This window comes from Drosophila innubila, chromosome X (assembly GCF_004354385.1).
Source record: "Drosophila innubila isolate TH190305 chromosome X, UK_Dinn_1.0, whole genome shotgun sequence".
Classification (NCBI taxonomy): Eukaryota; Metazoa; Arthropoda; class Insecta; order Diptera; family Drosophilidae; genus Drosophila; species Drosophila innubila.
The window spans coordinates 19,511,034-19,531,142 of record NC_047626.1 but is presented as its reverse complement, the minus strand read 5'-3'; the positions used below and the strand labels follow the sequence as shown (position 1 = coordinate 19,531,142).

Here is a 20,109-nt window from a genome sequence, read left to right as displayed (position 1 = left end):
AAAAAACATACTGGTTCGATATGAATATATATATTTATATTTAAAACAAAAATCTTCATTTGTTTTTCCCTTAATTTTTGTCAGTGTACATATCTCAGAGATCTAGGATGAATCGGTTGTTGACTTTGATTTAGGTTATATAGACGCCTTCATCTGCCGCCTGCACATCCTTTTTACATTGACAAACGGAATAGACCATTTGCATATTTCTATACCAATTAAAAATACATCGTCATAGTAACTAAAAAAAAAGTGGCAAATATTAAAAAAAAAAAAAAAAAATGAATAGTTCTTATAGAATTGTAAAAGGAAAATAAATTTCACTTTTAAGCTAAAGTCAATTCTTGAAATCGCTAATGAAAGACTCTTCGATTGCAGACATATTTCTCATTATTATCTTGAAGGGAGACTCGTCATGTGGGAAAAAAGTTGTTTGGGCATCACCTGGGCAACAGCTTGAGCCCCTCAGCCATTCAGTGTGCACTTGAATTATGCACACACAAACACGCACACACGCACACAGCAACACACACATACAGTTTCTAGGAAAGTTGTTTCCAAGGTGGCTGTGGCGCATGCCAAGGAAATTAGATTTTACCTCCCCAACAACGAAAACAACAACGAGAGCAACAACAATGACTCCTAGCACACAACAAAGCGGAAAACGAAGAACATTGCTGTGTATGGGAGCGAGTGTGATAGCAAGTGGAAAGAGCAAGATGAAAAGGGGCAGCTGGTTTGGGGCATCTCTGTGCTGAAACGGCTTAAATGTTTTGGCATCGCCTTTTCGCTTGATTTGCATAATGGCTGCTGGGGTTTGCATGTGGCCGTAAAGTATGCTACACATTTGCACACTTTCAATCGACTGTCAACCAGGAGCGAACTTTCATTTTAACGAGCAGCTGTTTTGTCGAATCCCTAAAAGACATGGTTCAGAGCATAATATTTGGTATCAGTATTGAAAAAGAAATGCTAAAATAGGGACACAAAGTTAACTAGCTAGTTAAAGCACTCTTATAATCACAAGAAAATAAAACTTGAAATTTGACATTACTTTTCTTCCCAAAAAAGTAAAAAAAAACATTAAATCAAAACTCTATTTCATATAAATAATCTTAAAAAAAAACACAACATTGAAGAGCATGAACAATCTAAAAAAAGTAACAATTTTAAAATTATAGATTTGCAATTATATGTAAAATAAAAAAAAAAATTAAAATAAAATATAAAAAATAACAGATCATAAGTCCCACTCACACGAAAAAGACGCTGCATTTACTAAATGTAAAGAAACTGAAATAACGTATATATATGTAAAATAAATATTTAAAGATCTAGTTGAATACTTTAAGCGAAATGCAAAAAATATATGTAGTCAAAGCGTATGAAATTTATTAAACGTTCGCAGACAACGTTCTGCTGTCAGGGCCCAGTTAATACATTGTTACAGTCCTGTCTGTCGCCAGCTGTCTATTTTGTTCCGTTCCGTTTGTTCCGTTTGCTTTCTTTGGGCCATGAAGGCGTGCCGCATTGTCAGCGGAAATTATTTTGCTGTCAGCTTCTGTCAGTCATCATGTGAGGCAACTTGGCCATTAATGCGCCTTGTGCATTTCAAGCAGCGACTTAGCCAGCCGCTGACCCAATCCCCATCCCATCCCATACCATCCCATCCTAACAAAAGGAAGTGACCAACCTCACTGCCCCTTACCTTCCCTTCCCTTCCCTTCCGTTCCGTTTCGTTCCGTTCCCATCCCTTGTTAGTGCCACAACAACAGTCCGTCCTTGCATCATCAGCAGAAATCCCAGCAAGCGGATGCTGAATGCATGTGCCGCTCCGCTCTCAAACTTACTATGCTTCACTTTGCGCATATTAAATTGCTGTGTGCACATCAAAACTGGGTGAACTTTAATTATTTATTTATTCAAATGGTCATGGGCTAAGCTGACAGCAGCATTCCAGGCTCGAGGGCATTTTTCAAAGGCTATTTTAAGGTGCTTTTAAGGTCCATTTACAAATAAAAACCGAGCCAAATAGTATCCGCACGCTTTATAAATCATGCAGGCTACAAAACATATTTAAAATACTTCAAAAAAATCTAAGCCTATCACACTTGAATGCTCCCCAATGTTTATTCAGGATTTATCATTTTTGACTCTATAAGGAGTGTGGGTAATTTAATTTACCAATGAAATGTGTAACTGGATTTTTCAACAATAGTTGGCCATGAAAATGTTGAGGGAAAGCGTATTTAAGCTTCGTCACAGCACCAGTGTCAAGAATATTCGTCTTAAATATATCAACTTTGACTTATTTAAAAATTATTAACACGCTAATGAACAAAAAAAACTTGGCTTGGAGATGTTTTTTTTATTAGTGTACAAACTTTTCAAGTGTCTTGCAATAAATATCACATTATAAGTTTTACGTAAAGTTTCCTTAAGAGAAGGTAAACCACTGCCAGATTCAAAGCTCTTAACAATATTTGAAATCAATTAGCAGATAGTAAGGGTATTTAAAAGTCGTACATGCGTACATGCTTTCGCTGACTAATTTAACGAAAACAAATAAATTGAAATTGCAAAATGACTGAAAAGTCATTTATAATATGCGAGTAGTTAATATAAAAGAAAGTAAAAGCAAAAAGAAAGAGCAAAGACGTGAAGAAGAGAAAAGCGGCTTGAAGGGAAGGCAAGGGAAGAGAAGAGAAGAGGAGAAAGCAGAGGTGCTCAAAGTATATTTACAGGCCAAACTGCAGCCGAGTTACTTTTACGAACTTTTGCCCCCTCAAAAGCAGATAAAACACAAAAATGAAGCAATTTAGTTAAATGGCGGTCATTTACCGCTGCTTGTGCTGCCCATCCGTCTGTCTATCTGTTGGTCTATCTGTCTGTCCGTCTGTCTGTCTGTCTGTCCGTCTGTCTGTGTTGTCACGGCCATCGTGTGGGCAATAAAATGCAATTTCTTCAAATGAAAAGCAAAAATTGTAAGTAAACCAAAAACATTTTGTAAGTCTGCCACATGCTTAAAAGTGGTCAAATTAAGTGCGGTGGTGCGGTGGAGCTGCTCCTAAGTAACTTTTCATGTACATTGACCAAGGAGGGAGCAGAAGGTAGACTAGGTAGCTGTTTAGTTAATTTTTAAGCGTCGTCACTGCCTTTGAAAAATTACTTGAGCCTCTTGCCAACTGCTTTCTTTTGATGTAATTGCCGAGCAGCGTCAAGCATTATGAAGGACAGACTGTTGGGTGGGGTCAGCTGGGGGGGGAGGTGGTCAGCTGGATGCGGCTATTCATTGATTAACTGCCAAGGCTCAACGAAGCTGGCTTGGATGCCTCTTGGGCTCTTTTTCATTTGACATTTTCATTTTCGGCTTGTTGTGTTTCGCTTCTTAATTTTTTTTTCTTCATTTCGTTTGTTGTTGTTTTTGCTGCGTCGTCAGACTGATTGTTGTTGTTGTATTTGTTGTATTTGTTGTCTTGGGTTGCGCCTGGCATTCAAAGTTGAAATACCTGAAAATGTTTGGTAATTTAGATCAAAGGCGGACAAGTACGTGCAGGCATTTATGTTTTACTTCCCGCCTCCCTTAACAAATTTTCGCTCTTCCCCTGCCCCTGCCCCTGCCCCTTCGCCTGTCCCTTGCCCCAAGAGCAGCAGCGGCAGAGCCCCAGCTTTGTGTGACACACAAAAATACTTCTTAAGTCGGATTAAGTAATTTGCGCGTGCCACTTTCCATTTGTTGTTGTTCTTCATGTTCTTGTTGTTGTTGTTGTCGCCTGCATTTGCTTAAAGCTTTTCACTCGATTTTCCTTTGAAGAGGTGCTCAAATTTTTTGTCTGCTATTTTCTGTAAGGCTTTTCTTTTATCCACCTAAGCGTTACACGCACTTTAAAACAAGCAAATGTTTATATACACACTTTTGAACATGAATATATATTCACTTAACACATTATAACAACATCCAGTTTTGTTATTTGTAAACTGACAAAAAAAACCTCCGTTTTTAAAATCAGCAAATTTAATTCTAATAATCAAACTTTTATTTAAAAAAAAAAAATATGTGTAAAAGCAAAACGAAGAAAAAACTGTTATTTTTTTAGTTTTTGTGGTCTTGATGGTTAAATTTTTCGACAAAATCTACGTTATATTATATTTGAAAAAATGAAAGAAAGTAGTAAAATGTAGATTGTTTTGTTTTCTTAATAAGCCGATTGACAATCTATAACAATAGTCCAAATAAACAAGAATATCCACCTTCAATCCACTTGGACAGTCTTTCATAAAAGTATATGAACTCCAACTGAGTTATGCCCAATTTGCAAAAAGTGAAACGCCCTCCACTTGATGAGACTGCAAAGTCTCACTGAGGAACATTCTGTCGATGCTTAAGTATTTTGCCACCATCCTCTTGGTTAGTCTAGTAAAACAGCGTGAGTTCTCAGCAGGTTCCTCTGGGCCTCCGTCAGTTGCCAAGACGTAGTCGTATTTTAATGAGATATAGTCACCCTTTGAGTGTACAGCTTTCAGTTGTTCCATGAACTCCTCGGGCAGCTATTTGATGAAATATGTACTCACTTTGAGTAGTAGTAGTAGTATTAGTAGTAGTTGTAGTAGTAATAGTAGTAGTAGTAGTAGTAGTAGTAGTAGTAGTAGTAGTAGTAGTAGTTGTAATAGTAGTATTAATAGTAGTAGCTGTAATAGTAGTAGTAGTAGTAGTATTTGTAATAGTAGTATTAATAGTAGTAGTAATTGTAATAACTATTGCTGTCCTAATAAACTAGGTATGACACAACATTTTTAATCACTTTTATTTATACAAAATCCAAAGCAACATGAAAATATTGTGTCTGGAATTTTGCAAACTGTTTTAACACTATGTTATCTATATATTGATACGCTAAGAAATTCCCAAAAACATTTTTTTAAATCATCCAATTCTGCGATTTTAAGATACAAAATTATTCGAACTCTGGGAGTCTAACATTGAGAAAACTACAGAAAGAGCATAGAGTTCATTAAGTGAATTAAACATGGGGAAAATCAATCTATTATAAAACACAACAGATCAAAACATGCAATTGTAGCAAGAAAAATTTCAAACATGATAGAAAAAGAAGTTTTGAAATAACCTTATGCTTTTTTGAACACAAATGCTTGAACATAATATAATAATATATAATACTTATAGTGTGAGAGAAACGATTACTGCTGATCGAACAGAGTTTAAATTAGAAACCGCGGCTATTGAAATTGTTGGTGTGATTGCGAATTTAGCAACAACAAAGCTGCCACAAACTAAGTATAAGTATATGTATGTGTGAGTGTTTGTGTTTACCGTTTACTTTGTGAAATACTGTTCCGATAAACTAACGGTGCTTAGTCCAGGTAAAAACAGAACAAAATTTTGACTGCAATATACCCTTTAAAAATATATGTGTATTTTGAAGTAAAATGCAAAGAGTAAATATGAAAAAGTTGTAGACATTTATAAACTATGTATATTATAAATTTAGTTTGACATTTCAAGTAATTTCTTGATATTATAATATGACATAAATTGAGAATTGATTAATTAAATACACAAAATATGATAAATGAATTTTGATGTTTAAATTAATTTTCGACTTAATCTCCGATTGCTATAAAATTGACAGCAGCGTAAGAGTTACGCCTAACAAATTGAGGTTTGATTGAATTGCAGTCAAGTTGATGCCTTATTTGCATAATTGAATCATACCCTGCTCAAGCCGTTTTCGGGTCGCAGGGTATAAACTTGGAAACTTTGGGTGGAAATTGCTCACGGCAAACGCTTGACTGGCAATGCAAATTGACAGCTGTCAATCAAACGGGTCCAGACCCTGTCACCTGCCACTTGCCACTTGCCACCTGATGTTGCAGTGTGTGTGTGCTTGCCTCAAAATATGATAAGTGGTGTGTGGCGAGGATAGAAGATGGTTGCAAAGGGGGCAGGCTTAAGATATCCCACCAACTGCAACTGGCGTTGCACTTCAAATTGATTAAGTGAATGCCGACAGCTGACAATTGGATTGGCCAGGTTAAGCTTCGACTTTGGGTCATTAACTTTCCAAGAAGCCGCAGCAGCTTTTTAAAAACTATTTCGTTGAGATTCCCAGCCATTTTCCTAGCCATAAAAGTGTGTGTGTGTGTAAGTGTGTGTATGTGTGTGTGTGTGTGTGCTTGACAAACAACTTGAGCACACTTGGCACAAAATGACTCTGAGCTGCCAACTTTTCTTGAAGCTCGCACGCACTTAACAACTTCCGGTTGTGTTCATCTCTCTTCCTCTACACACTCACACACACTCACACACACAAACATAAACATAGATAGTCTGGTTGGATTTCAGCGTCAATGTCTGCCAGTTATTAAGTTTGCGGCCACAAACTTGTGGCCCAATAAAGTTTACGCTTCATTTTGATTGGCTTTGTAGGAATTTATTGCACTCGCCTCCATCTCAAAAATCCAACTCCAACTCTCGCTCTTTCTATTTCCAATGGAAACGTTGATAAGTCCATTAAATTCAGTTTACCGTGCTGTTTTTTTTTTTTTTGTATTTGTTTGTTTTATTTTCCTTAATGCGGCTTTGAACTTCTTAGAGTATTTGTTGCCAGCAGTACATTCAAATTGTATAATGCTTGGTATTGGGGGAATGGAAGGGTGAGGGCGGGGGAAGGCTTGCCACTTGCCAGGTTTACCTAATAATATGAATAATATATATAATCTTTGTTATTAGTTGGCAACGCAATTTCATGTTGTGGATGTTCTCATATTTTATTTCGCTTTAATTTCACTAATTATATTCAAAGCATACTTTTTGGGGAACTAGATGGTATTTTTTCTGAAGTAAAACGCTTCTGAAATCAAGTCCATTAAGTTTTTGTTGCTAAGTACTTGAATTTAAAGCATTTTCTATATTTATTCCTACAAAATTTCTAACCTTTATTTCCTACATAAACTTTATTTCTTGACGAGCAAAATAGACCCCCAAATAGTTATTTGGTTTGGTTAGCTTCACTTTGGCTTATTTAGCTTAAGTTTTGTTTGCGGCATTGACGAAAAATTTAAGAGATTTTCAGTTTTCTCTGATAAATTCGTACTGAGCACTTTCCCATTTATAACTTAGCCCAGAGCCTTTGTTATCTTTAACTCCTGCTCCTTAGTGTATTTTCTTGTTCCACTTAGTAGCAGCCTTTTCAAATGTTATTATATGCAAGTGGCCCAAGTTGCTGGCAGCCAAACAACACCCTTCCACTTTCCCCACCCCATCCAAAATTCCAGGAAAAAGTTTCCACTCGAATAAAATATGAAAAAACAAGAATGGGAAATGTTTACCACATTATTGGAAAAATAAGAGCGAAAAGACCAGAGCCCAATGCAATTCACATAACAATGGAAAATAAGTGCAATTATTTTAAATACGTACATCTGCGCTTGCATGCGAATTGAATAAACGAATATTCATGAGTACCTATGAATATCGAGTAAAGTTTTACATGTATCAAAACAGACCCATTAGTGGATATTTCAACATGGCATTTTCAAAAACAGCAATTAAAGACAATAATAAATTTATAGTATAAAGGTTAGATACAACTTTTTGGAACATAATATGCAATATGTCGTTTGTACCTTGCTAGAATGTTAAAAGATATGTGATTTCTGAATAAAATTTACTCGGTGTCAACACTGTCAATATTTACACGACAAACTCTCTTAATTAGAAGATAAACTCTTGATAAACAACTATAAACTAACTAATACTTTGACCGAAGGATAAACTTTTTGTTCAAGTGACTACAAAGATGACAATAATATTTTTTAATTGCGAGCTAGTTGAGAATTATTCTTCTTGTCCTTCCCTTATGTGGTTATTATTTTATGATAATCTTAATCAATCACACAAAAACTCGCTGTAAACTTAAATTTCACTTTACATATCAAAAGTTGCCTCCTACTTTTCTGACTATATTATAATACCTTCTGCAATGATAGAAATTAAAGTAAATTTTTTGAAAATCAATAAATAAAACTTACATTACAAACAGTTACATTATAGCATAATTGATTAGAATATTTCGCATGCTTGATTTGAGCCAATTTGAAAAGTTAGAAAGTAATATATTTTATTATTATACGTAGCGTAATACGTAGAATTGTTCGATTATTTAAATTTCAGTTCAGTTTATGATTTCAATAAAAAAAAACTACGTTTAGTATTTTTATTAAAATTTTCTACAAGTTTAAATTAAGAATACACTTACATTATCGTAGTTTTGGACCCTCAAAATTAGTAAAATGACGTTTAATAATACATTTTAAATTATAAAATCCCCTCAATGTTTTTTAAAACCGACAAATATTCTTTTCTTCGATTTTTTTCAGTGTATCTCTGTGTGTAGCAAATTCCCTAATTCCCCGCCCCCCTTAAAGAAAATATTTAAAATACAACCCAACAAAAAAACAAGAAAGGAAGAGCAAAACAATTACAGTAAAGTACGAAATCATGACTATATTCGGCCAGCCGAAGCTTAAGATACTCTTTCCAATCAGAAAGTTATATTTGGAAATATTCTGTATTTAAAAAATGGAATATTTACCAGATTGAATTTTATTTCATACAAAAACCGTTTTTGCCATTAATAAAATACAAATTTTTCTGATGAAATTATTGTTTGTGCTATTGTTTTACATTGTAAATTTTACATAATAAAGTCAAATTTTATGGCGAGTCCGTGATCCGAAAAAACTCCAAATAACATTGGAAAATGTGAAGCAGAATTAATGTTCTCAGAGATTGAGAAGAGTATTGTAAATGTCAATTGATTTTATTTGATTCAGCAAAACAAACAACAAAAAGTACAAAAATAACAGTAGCAATAAACAAAGACAAATTCAATAATGTTACATGTTAAATTTGGTGAATTTTAAAGACAATGTTCAGTTTATGCAATGTTGTTAACTAAATAAAACAAAATACCAAAAATAAAGAATTTAAAAAAAAAAACTTTAAAAAAAGTGCAGCGAAAAAAAGGCACAAAAGGAATCACAGGAGGAGCAGCAGCGACAGCATCAACAGAGGATAACAAGCAGGGTCGAAAGGATCAGGATAGCCACAACAAAGCTGGCCAGTAAAAAAACGGAGTTTGTAAATTTTATTGGATTCATTAAAGGGATCTGCCAAACAGCAGACACAGAACGCCATGCGCCATGTCAAAACTTCGGCATTACAGGTCCATGGATCAGACCAGCACCGGCGTCGTCATACGCAAAAAGTTAGCTTATAATCCAATCTACATAATTAATCAACTTCTTGATACGACAATACAAAACCAAAGAAAAACTTTACAAAATACAAAAAGCGATACATCAAAACATCTTCAGCTTCTATCAATGCTAATCCTTTCTCACTCAAAACTTTGCTATAAACAACATCTTTTCACCTTCACCACAAGGCACATAAATTCACCACCACCACAACACACAAAACAACACTCGACAAAAGCTTAAAGCCCAGCATGTAACACTCCTGAAGCTTTTACAAGCACATTGCATGCACATTTATCTAGATAAATGCAAGTTTATAGCATCCATTTCCTTAATGAGCCATGAGCTTTTTTGCACTTCAGTACACGCAAAGTTCATATACACACGAAAGCTAAGCAAAGTTGTTTTGCAAAGCTTTGCGACCACACCATGAGCTTTCTCACAGCGCATCCTTAAAGCTCATTGGAACCCATCATCACATACAAAAAGCACACTTTATATGCATGCCTGAGCTTTTGCTTGCACCCTCTATAAATCATGGCATGCTCCCTCACAATATATCTATTAGCTTCTATATGTCTAATCCTTATCGTTGCAGGAATATGACAGCAGTATGCTTCGTCTGCAACCTGCCTATTATGTCGCACCAGGTTGGCCTGGTGTGGCAAGGCGGCAACGGCTGGGACGACTTGGTTCGCGAGCAGGTAAGCCCAGTTCAATACTTATATCATTATACCCTTGAAGAGGGTATTAAGTACAATTTTGTAACCGCATTTGTTATGCTTTAAAGATGACGTAGGCAGCCATATTTGGCAAGAAAAAACTCAACAGCAACTTTGTAAATTTTTGTAATTGCCCATAAACAATTTGTGTTCAGCGCCTCGACTCGAAGCAGAACGTTTGCTGTGCTGTGGATTTTTTTTTAAATATTTGTCATTTCTTAATTGTTTTCCCAATCTTCATTATTTACTTCTGATAGTTGGAAGAGTCAACAATACGTCAACGTCTTGGCGGTCGTCGGGACTCGGCGGCACAGATCACAACACCGCCAAGCACATCGCCACCGCCGGGATTGCAACGACGTCGGCGCAGCTCGTTGGCCCAGTTAACTGACATATTACGCGAATGGAGCGGCGGTGCAAAGCAACAACAACAGACACAGCAGGTGGCACGCAACAAGGCTCAACTGAATCGACGCGAAACTCTTGCCGATTTGGCCCGCAGCTTGCCATGGCGCACCTCAACCACCGATGCCAGCACTGGCGCTGGTGGCAACACCACCGGTGGCAGCACCACATACGTCACACCACGCAAACGTCGCGAATCGAGCGCCGATTCCGGCATACGCAGCATGAGATCTCGTCGCGACTCCAACACCGCCGAGTTCGTCAAGCATTGGAATCGTCGGGAAAGCACCACAGTTGAGGAGCAATCCGGCAGCGTCGTTGTTCCCGTTGTCATTGAGTGCAGCAAGAGTGTGAGTAAACTCCGTTAACTGTAGCATCTAAGAGAATCTTCAGCTGACCACCAGACACCTTCTATTTGGGTTCATTTTATGGATTACAGATATTTCAATTTTGTAGATTCTAGAGTACTAAATCACATATTTTTAAGAAGATCTTATCATTGTTTTTAGAAAACTTCTTTGAAATTGATACTTAACCTTAACCTTAGTAACTTATAAAACAACCATTTGAACACTTTATTAATCAAATTAACAAACTGATCAAAAAAATAAAACCAGTTTCTAAATTCAAGATAACTAGTTTGAAATATTTTTTTTATTGCTTGATAAAACTTATAGTATGTCAAGTTTAAAGTAAAGTTTAAAATTAACAAACTGATCAAAAAAATAAAAACAGTTTCTAAATTCGAATAATTCGTTTAAAATATTTTTTTTTTTTACTTGATAAAACTTATAGTATGTAAAGCTTAAAATATCGGTACCTAAAGCGAATTCTGATTCTTAAACCACTCAAATTGATTATTCTATATTTAAGATAGTTAATTACTTGGCGATTTTGTCAGAGAACAAATCTTAGTTTTGTGACAAAAATCATGAGTCTTACCTTTGTATAGTCCTAAATAAATAACCTAACCGGAACTTGAAATCTAACCAAAGTCCAATATCCTAAACCAGTTAACCTAACCTCTGCATGCCTCTCTCTCTCTCTCTCTCTCTCTCTCTCTTTCTTTTTGTTATCTTTTGGTTGTTGTCCTTTACCAAATCCAATGAAGGCCTCACGACGCGGTTCCGGCGAGAGTTATCTGTCGAGCAGCCGGCGAGATAGTAATGTTGCCGGACGCGTAACAACGCCGCCTCCACCACCCAAATACCAAGTGACCAAAAAGCGTGACTCGCTTGCCGCACCGGAGTTTCCCAATTTCCGGCAGGAGCAACGTCCATCGACAAGCTCTGCCGGCTCCTGCTCCGACTCAGTGCCATTAATCTCAACCAGCACTTACCACCATCAGCAGGTGGACTCCGCCTGTCAGGCATTACCACCGCCCACAATTATAACCAGCTCGGTGACACCACCGGCCACAAGTCCAACGGCACCAAAAGGACGACGCGACTCCACCACCCAATGTGGTCGGGTGAATCGGCGCGACTCCAAGGCGGGCATAAGTCCAGAGCGTGCACCACGCCTCCAGCGATTGCAACGTCAGGCAACCGCCTTCGATGAGAGCTGCCTCCCTGGCGGCGGCAGTCGACGTGGCTCTCAGCCCGCTCTCAGTCCCGATCCGCCCGAGGAGGGCGAGCGTCGCACCTCACGGCGTGACTCTCTCTCACCGGACAGCGCTTCACGGGGCGGTCGTCGTGATTCCCGGACGCATCTCTCGCCCGATCGATCCCACGAGCGTGATGGAAGTCCTCGTCGTCATACGCTGCGACGTCAGAGCAGCTCGGCGGCTCGTTCGCCTCGCTCTCCAGACTCCAATAGCTGCTCCTCGTCGCGGGATCCCAGTCCCGGCTCTCGACCACCGCCGTTAACCACCGTCGAACAGAATCAACGGCCTGCCATACGGAGGCAGTCCACCACCGAGGAGATTCTCATTGCACGTGGCTTTCGCCGACAATCGACCACCGAGGAAATGATTCGATGCCGGAACTTTCGTCGACAAAGTTCTCAGAGCGATGATGTCTGTCGGTTAGTAACGAAATCATACTTAATCCAATTTATTTCTATTCCTATTCAAATGATATATTTAATAAGCAGCTATCGTGGAAGACGCGACTCTTCGGCTCAGATCATAGATGGCACCATTGGCACCATGACCGTGGAAACAACCAGCACTTTCTTTGACTCCAGCACTCAGACAGGTAAATTCAGCCATTATATTATAATGATCTTTGGATATAAACAGATGCGTTTAAGAATAATTCCAGAGATTTTTACTTGTTCAAGATACTTTCATAATTCAAAAAATTAAGTATTAGAAACTGAGTATAAAGAATGCAACCAAAAATTCAAAACATTTCTAGAATTAAATTGATTAGTTAAGGCAAAGATAAATTTTACATGATTTGGTATTTTAGAGAAAAAAACCTAATGTTTTGAAATTAATAAGACAGTTTGAAGAACTATAAATATTGAATTTAATGTATTGTATTGTATGAAACTCAAGAAAGAGGTAGAAATAAAGATAAAAAAAGTAAAGGTCTTTTAAGCTTTGAAATGCACATTTTTAGACTGAACTAGAAATCTTTCAATCAACTGGAACTCCAACTTTCACACAAATAAATACTTATAGTAAATTAGAACTCCTGTGAAATCTTGCTGAGAAAAACGTTTTCCAATAACAAAATTTACTTCACTAAAAGTTCGTTAGCAAGTTAAAGCCTTATTTTGAAATTCCGCCACGTAGAAAAGTCATAACATCCTTTTTGGAGCTGCCAACCTGGTGTAAAAAGCTTTTCGAAAGCTTTTCTCACATGTTATTTGTTGCTATAGCTTTTTAAGTCATAGAAATAAAGCAAGCTTTGCAAACAGTTGTTAAGTCAGCTGTTCAACCGAATAGAGCTGCCAACTTGTTTGACAAAGGGATGCCAGCATTATGCCGAGGAGACGCTGTCAATGCCGCCGCTTGCCGTGCCATCAGTTGGTGTTGAATACGTCGACGTGCCACAACGCAGCAAGCACCGAGCACAGACAGCGACAGAGAGAGAAAAAGAGAGATTTCCCAAAAAACACGCACACATCATACACCAAAAAATAAATAAATAAATAAAATACAAATAAAGTACGAACTTCCGCGAATTCGTCAATAGACAGTTGATAAGTTTTGAGTTTGAAAATTTTCGAATCGAGAATCGGGAAACGAGAATTTTGGTAGCATTTTTGTTGTTGTGGTTGTTGCATATCGTAACGTAGTAAATACTGTAAAATACAAATGAAAATTGCCCCACAGCATTGGATTTCGTTGCTCCGCGTGCGCCCTTGTCCACCACCTCGCTCCGCTCCCGCTCCCGCATTCACATTCGCATCCGCATCCGTACCCGGATCCGCATCCGCGCCCTCGTTTGTGCCCAAACGCGTTCGCCTTCACTTTCTCGGCCCTTGCGCATAAATTTATTGTGCGTTTCCCGCTTCTTGTTGTTATTTACATTACTTTTGTGCTATTTTTTTTTTGACGAGTTTTTTCACATATACATATGTATGTACGATAATACCAAAACAACAACAACCAGGAGATAAAGAAAGTTGCGTGTGTTTTTTTTTTTTATTGTTTTTTTGTTGTTACAAGAAAGTGCGCGTGAGCTGCAAACGCGTGCTTGCAAATCTATTTTTTGGGTCCGTTCAGCGACAACAACAAACGGCAGCGCAGTGGCCGAATACGTTGACGCTGTCAGCGACGTCGCGGCGCTGCGCAACGGTCGCCGTCAGCAGCAGCAGCAGCAGCCGCAGCCGCCGCAGCAGTCGACGAGCAGCAGCGCCAGCAGCAGCAGCAATCGCAGTCGCAGCGGTCTGTATAAAGCCGATAACTTATCCCTAAAGATATATGTTATTATACATACTTTATATGTAGTAAAACAATTTAATAAATATAAATAGAAATATAGAAATATATGTTGTGTGTATGTCTATACACAACCAACATTTCAAAAACTGATCAAATATAGTATGATATGTTTAATTTTTGAATACTGTCAAAATATGTTTTCCCCACATAAAACTACTGTCTATTATTTGATCTCTTGGGGCCGTTTTCTCATCTTGCTATCAACCCAACCGTCTAAACAAATTGGCTTTCAAAGAAACTTTAATTTTCTTGTCAAAAATTTAGTTTTCGACTGGCTGTAAGTTACAGGGCAGGTCATCAAAACTTTAAGGGCTTAACATTCGCCAACTACGATTATTTCGGTGTTGCTAAGGGCAACGCCATACAAAATAATAATTATTGCATACCTTTAGGAGCCTGAATTTTTTTATCATCATATATCCTAATTTATTACCGCGATGTTTATCTGATATTAATGAGAATAAACAAAATAACAGCTAAAAATAACACCAAACGTTATTTAATAACAAAAGAGTTATATATTCAGAAATGTGGGAGTAATATATTGTTTTTGCGATTTGCATTTGCCAACGGTGGCGTGGGAAAAAAAAATTTGAAAGGCTCTTGAATTACTCCACCATTATGGTAGTCGGTCTGCCAAATTTGGTTGCTCTAGCTCTCAAAGCGGTTAAAATATAGGCACAATTCACACAAAAATTTCAGGATTTTAAGTTTTGCGCCAAATTTTCCGACAAGTTTTGCTCATTTTTAAAAAGTTTAACCCTTTTTGTGGAACCGAGCTGCCAACTTAGTCACAATTCTAAATGTTATATTAAAATCAAGATGAGAGAAAAAAGTTATGGCCTACATTTAGGATAAAGTTCCCTATACGTAAAGTAGGCTTTAAAATAATGATGAGAAAACGGCCCTTATTCGTATATGCAAGTAGTTTATACTCAACTAAAAAATCAAAAGAGTGATAAAAAATCGGTTATATACATTTTTTCAGGAGCAACACTGATAAGCAAGTTCACAATTTTAGCTGCTGCTTTTGGTCCCGAAAAGTAGGCAATTTCTTTTTCATTTTTCCATGAAAATGTGTTAGACACGATCATTAAAATTATAAAAACTTAATCTATATGAAACATACTTTTCTGCATTAAAAAGGCAAACAGCACTTGATAAATACTCGGGTTGAATAATATTCGAATGTATATGTATCCCAATCGATAATTGGGGTTTCCCTATCGTTTCGTACATTAAGAAAAGTCAGCTCTAAAATTCAAATAAAATTTGCCAAGGTTGGTTCATGACTTTATTTTTATATGCAATGTGTTCCAGCTATGCTTAGTCTTAAAATTATTTTAGTGTTGCAAGAGACTGGAATTATTATTCCAATAGAGACGATAGGCCCATTACCTATTCGAAGGCGACGTGTGGCGGACACTTCTGCACTTTGTAAGTGGAAGTCCCCAACGTGTCCAAAAAGTCGAGATCATCACAGCGTCCCGTGATCACATCTTCCATCATATTGCTAGATTGCAAAATAGGTCGTCGACCTGTTTTCCGAGCAGTAAAACGATCCATATCCATAATTATGGATGGTCCCAGTCCATCGCAATTTCGTATTCTCTGCATTTCTATATTGTAACTGAAATCGTGAAAGTTAAATTTTGAATCACGCAAATTATTATTCTGGGTCAATTGGCTTGAACAGTTCGGCTCATCGGGCGAAATGACTTTGATGGTTGTATTTAGGAGAAGTTTGTCTGTTGGTCGAATTTTAAGCGACGGTCTTAGGTCCATTTTAAGTAAATATGTACAAGATTTACAAAATTATACTGCGTATAAAATTTTCTGAGATTTCTAGAATTTTATTAAACGTGCTATGAAATTTGTTGAATTTAAATATTTCAATGTAGTTACTCTACAAAAAAAACAGTGTCAGATATCAACTTTTAGTGGCAGTTTATGCTGTGCACACTTGTAGATAATATTTATTTTTATTTATCTTTTAATTTCTAGATATTTTCCACTAAATTATATGCAGAAAACAAATAACTTTCAAATGTATTTTTAATCTTACATAATTAAGAAATTTGGAGAGCTTCACTGCATTATTTTAAGAATGTCCGAAAAAATATATAATAAAACGTAAAAACTATTTTATATTGAAGCGATGAAGATATTATATTGTTTGTTTTTTTAATTAACGTCATTTTATTTCACATTAAATAACTTCAATTATATAATTATGTGATTCGTTAAACTTAATCCAAATGTGTCAGCTGTTGCTCTTACCACAAAATAAAATCACACAGTAAATAGTTATATTCGTCACACCGAAGATTTGATACACTTGCAGTAGATTGAAAAGCGTATTAGTTAAAAGTAGAATTAACGGACTTCTTTGCAATAAAAATCAATTTTTAATTTAGATAATTAGAATACATTGAAAACGAAGAATTGTTCATACAAAAATTAAATTTTCTACCGATGATAGCTATATGCATACAGCAATGTTGCACATTAGAGCTGAGAGACAACTCTGCAAAGAAACTACTTATTGAATCTTTTCAATACGTTATTCAAACCCTGCTTTTTAACACTTCTGCAGAATAGAAAAATATATACTAAATAGTATCTACCATCTGTAAGGCGTAACATATTTCGTTATAAAACGATAGCATCCTTGAATATAGCGTATTAAAAGTTAGACAACGCAAGTGACACACATTCAACGCTGCACACTCTGTTTACATTCAGCTTTCACACTTTCTCTCTCACTTGTGCTTTCGCTGTGAAGTTCAAAATCCAGCGGTGTAATATATATGTATCTATACACACACACAGATAGATGTAGCTTTAGATAGATATATGCGTACTTGCATTTGATAGCATGGCCAAAGCGTTACCCAAACGGTCTGCCTCGGTCTGTCACACTGACTTTAATGAATGAAAGTGCCCGGAGTATATATATCAATGAGTTTCTGTATATGTGTGTGTGTCTGTTGACAGCGAACAAATGAATGAGTGTTCACTTGTCTGGCATTCGTGTCTCTCTATCTCCCTCTCTTATGAATGAAATGTGAGTCAAGTTTTGCGTTTTGCTTTCACTGGAAAAAAAACACCCTAGATTCACCATTAAACCACCCCTGCACATCCACATCCCACCACAAAGTCAAACTCTACAACTAGCTGCCACAATCTATCGCATATTCTGTGACTCTGGTGCAACAAGTTTGCTTTATACTTGTTGGCAATGTTAATATTGCAAAGCGGCCTTAACTTTGATAAACCCAATTCAGTCATATTTTTAAAATTGAAAATATTTATTCATTTCTGATTTCCTAAATGAGTTATACTTTCTTTAAGCAATGATGAATTAGCTCAATATAAAGCGCATCACTAGATGGCAAATACTAAAATTATCTTTATCTGTCAACTTGGGATCTTATCATTCTCTGGTTTCTAAAGATCTAAATTAAAAATATTAAATTTTTTCAATGTTTACTTATGTCTCTAAAGTCTTGCTCTTTCGTATATTTAACCCTTTTTCTATGCATTACACGTTTTGGGCTTATATTTTAACACTTTCAAATAATTGTCTTTAATATTCGCATTAACTTTTATTGAGCTCCAAAAAGTATGCTATAAAAATGTTGAACGTTTATAGCGTGTAATTCGGATAATTTTCAAATTTTTTGAAAAGTTGTTTTCCTTTTCTGTCGAATTCGAAACGAATTCCAACTGACTTCTGACCCACAATTAACAAAAGCAATCGAATTTTCATTATTTTAAGAAATTTATTAGAATTTTAATCAAAATCAAACAATTGATATAACAACTCGGGTTTGATGTTAAACAAATATCCGACAACGATAGATTTTGTTTAACGTTTAGTTTTTCAACAAATTGGAGCGGCGAAATTTGCATGTGGCATGTGGCAAGTGGCAAGTGGCAATGTAACGAGCCAAAATTGGGAGGCAGGCAAACTGAGGCCAAGCTGATGGCTTTGTTTGTTTATGGCCCAATAACTTTATTGCATTTTACGAGCACGACCAACATTAATTAATGGCCGCCAAAGGCAATTCCAAAGCGGACGACAAGCCAAAAACAAAAAGCGAAAAAAATAAATATAAAAATAAAAAATGGAAAAAGATGAGGGAAAAAAATAGAAAAGAGAAGAGCGAAAAGCGACAAGTAGATAAACACACTTACACGGCTAAAATGCAGAAGGGTTTTTGGATACCGGACTGTAGCATTACTCCGAGTTGTTGTTGACTGAAGCCCATCAATATGACAACTGAACCGAAAATGTGTAAAAATATTAAATGTGCTTTCCTTCTTCTTCTTCTTCTGCATCTTTAATAGAGACACAAACATATTAAAGTTTTATAGAAATGTCTTGTTGTTATTGGGGTAATTGTCGGCGTAATGCATACGTTAGCCAGACACTAAAGTTTGGCATTGACATTGCCGTTGGCATTGCGTATCTGGTTGCATTAAACTTGCAAATTGTTGCACAAATTTGCTGCACGAAATCAAACTAAGTTGCAACAACGCGTTTCAATGTGGCAGGTGGCACAGGTGCCATAGTTCCTTATGCCTACTACAACTTGACGGTTGAGTCGCTTGCGAGAAATGCAACGCTGGTTCCAAGCAACCATAGTTTCCAAATGCCGCAGGCAAACGCAGCGAACTTTTGGTAAGCCAATTTAGCAAACGCACAGACACACACACACACACACGTACAGACTCTCACACTCACACTTGCCTTAGTTTGCTGAAGATACAGGATGAAATATGAGCTGGCTCTGTTTGAGATACATGAAAGTGCAGCATTCCAGCACAAGGCAAACTTGCAAATTGAATATGCCACACATCTTTGTGTGCGCCACATGCAAGCAAAATTCCAAAGCCACACACACGGATGCACACACACACACACACACATACACACTCACACACACCGGCATACGTTTGTTAACTGAACGTATACTCAATTTAAATTTGATGTAGTCGAGAACATGAAATAAAACTCGCCTCGTTCGCTAATAAATTCATTTCTATTAATAAACTGTCTGACATTCCGTTGTTTTATGGCAGCCAAGTGCATAATATGGCAACGCTGCACCACATTACATGCTCAATTTCGTTGCAACATGTTAAATTTAATATGAAAAGTTTTCCGCTTTGCTCATACTCATGCTCACATTGAAATAAACTACATCAGCTTTTGAAGTCAAAGTTGACTTAAATGTGTACTCTTCATTATCCAGTGATCGAACTTGAATAAAATTTCTTTTCTCAATGTTAGGTGATTGTCAAACTCTGGCAACCTTTAAAATTTCGAGATTATTATATATTGTACCATTTTAGTAGAATCTTGAAAGCTGGCAATCTCCAATTGAAATTATTGTTCTTACTTCCTATTGCTGTAAGATATGTAAGACTAAATCCTCAACAAAGATTATATCACAAGTATACTTCTTAATTTTAGTGAAATTTAAAAGTCTAGCCACCTTAAAATGCATTTAAAAGATGAACTTTAACTCTCACTTGAACCACAAATTAAATTTTATTGATTCTTTTTCATTCATTAATTGTTGTCCGACAACAATGTTAAATTATTTGACATCTGAAAATTTAGATATTTCATTTTAATAAAGATGTGACACTTCAAAATGTCTGGCAACAGAGTATGATGTTTGTTAGTATAGTGAGTAGCAGAAAAATTAAAAACTAAATAGAATCATAGTTGTCAACCCAAGTAACAGCAATTTGAATAATTCACTAACTAATAAGCTAGAAGTCAAATTG

At 36.5% G+C, this 20,109-nt stretch overlaps 1 protein-coding gene and 1 long non-coding RNA gene across 2 annotated transcripts in view; both read left to right on the top strand.

Annotated features, from left to right (window-relative positions):
• The window catches only part of LOC117793660, a 63,677-nt gene extending 55,206 nt beyond the window's left edge, over nucleotides 1-8,471 (top strand). Inside the window, exon 2 of the long non-coding RNA XR_004618297.1 lies at nucleotides 8,401-8,471. This is a non-coding gene — a long non-coding RNA (uncharacterized LOC117793660). The remainder of the gene's footprint in view (nucleotides 1-8,400) is intronic.
• Nucleotides 8,472-9,208: 737 nt separating this feature from the next.
• Nucleotides 9,209-20,109, top strand: part of LOC117791631 — a 72,226-nt gene continuing 61,325 nt past the window's right edge. Inside the window, 5 exon segments of the mRNA XM_034631441.1 lie at nucleotides 9,209-9,290; nucleotides 9,881-9,986; nucleotides 10,262-10,759; nucleotides 11,521-12,434; nucleotides 12,504-12,607. Coding sequence (XP_034487332.1) covers nucleotides 9,226-9,290; nucleotides 9,881-9,986; nucleotides 10,262-10,759; nucleotides 11,521-12,434; nucleotides 12,504-12,607 — 1,687 coding nt within the window. The 5' untranslated portion in view covers nucleotides 9,209-9,225.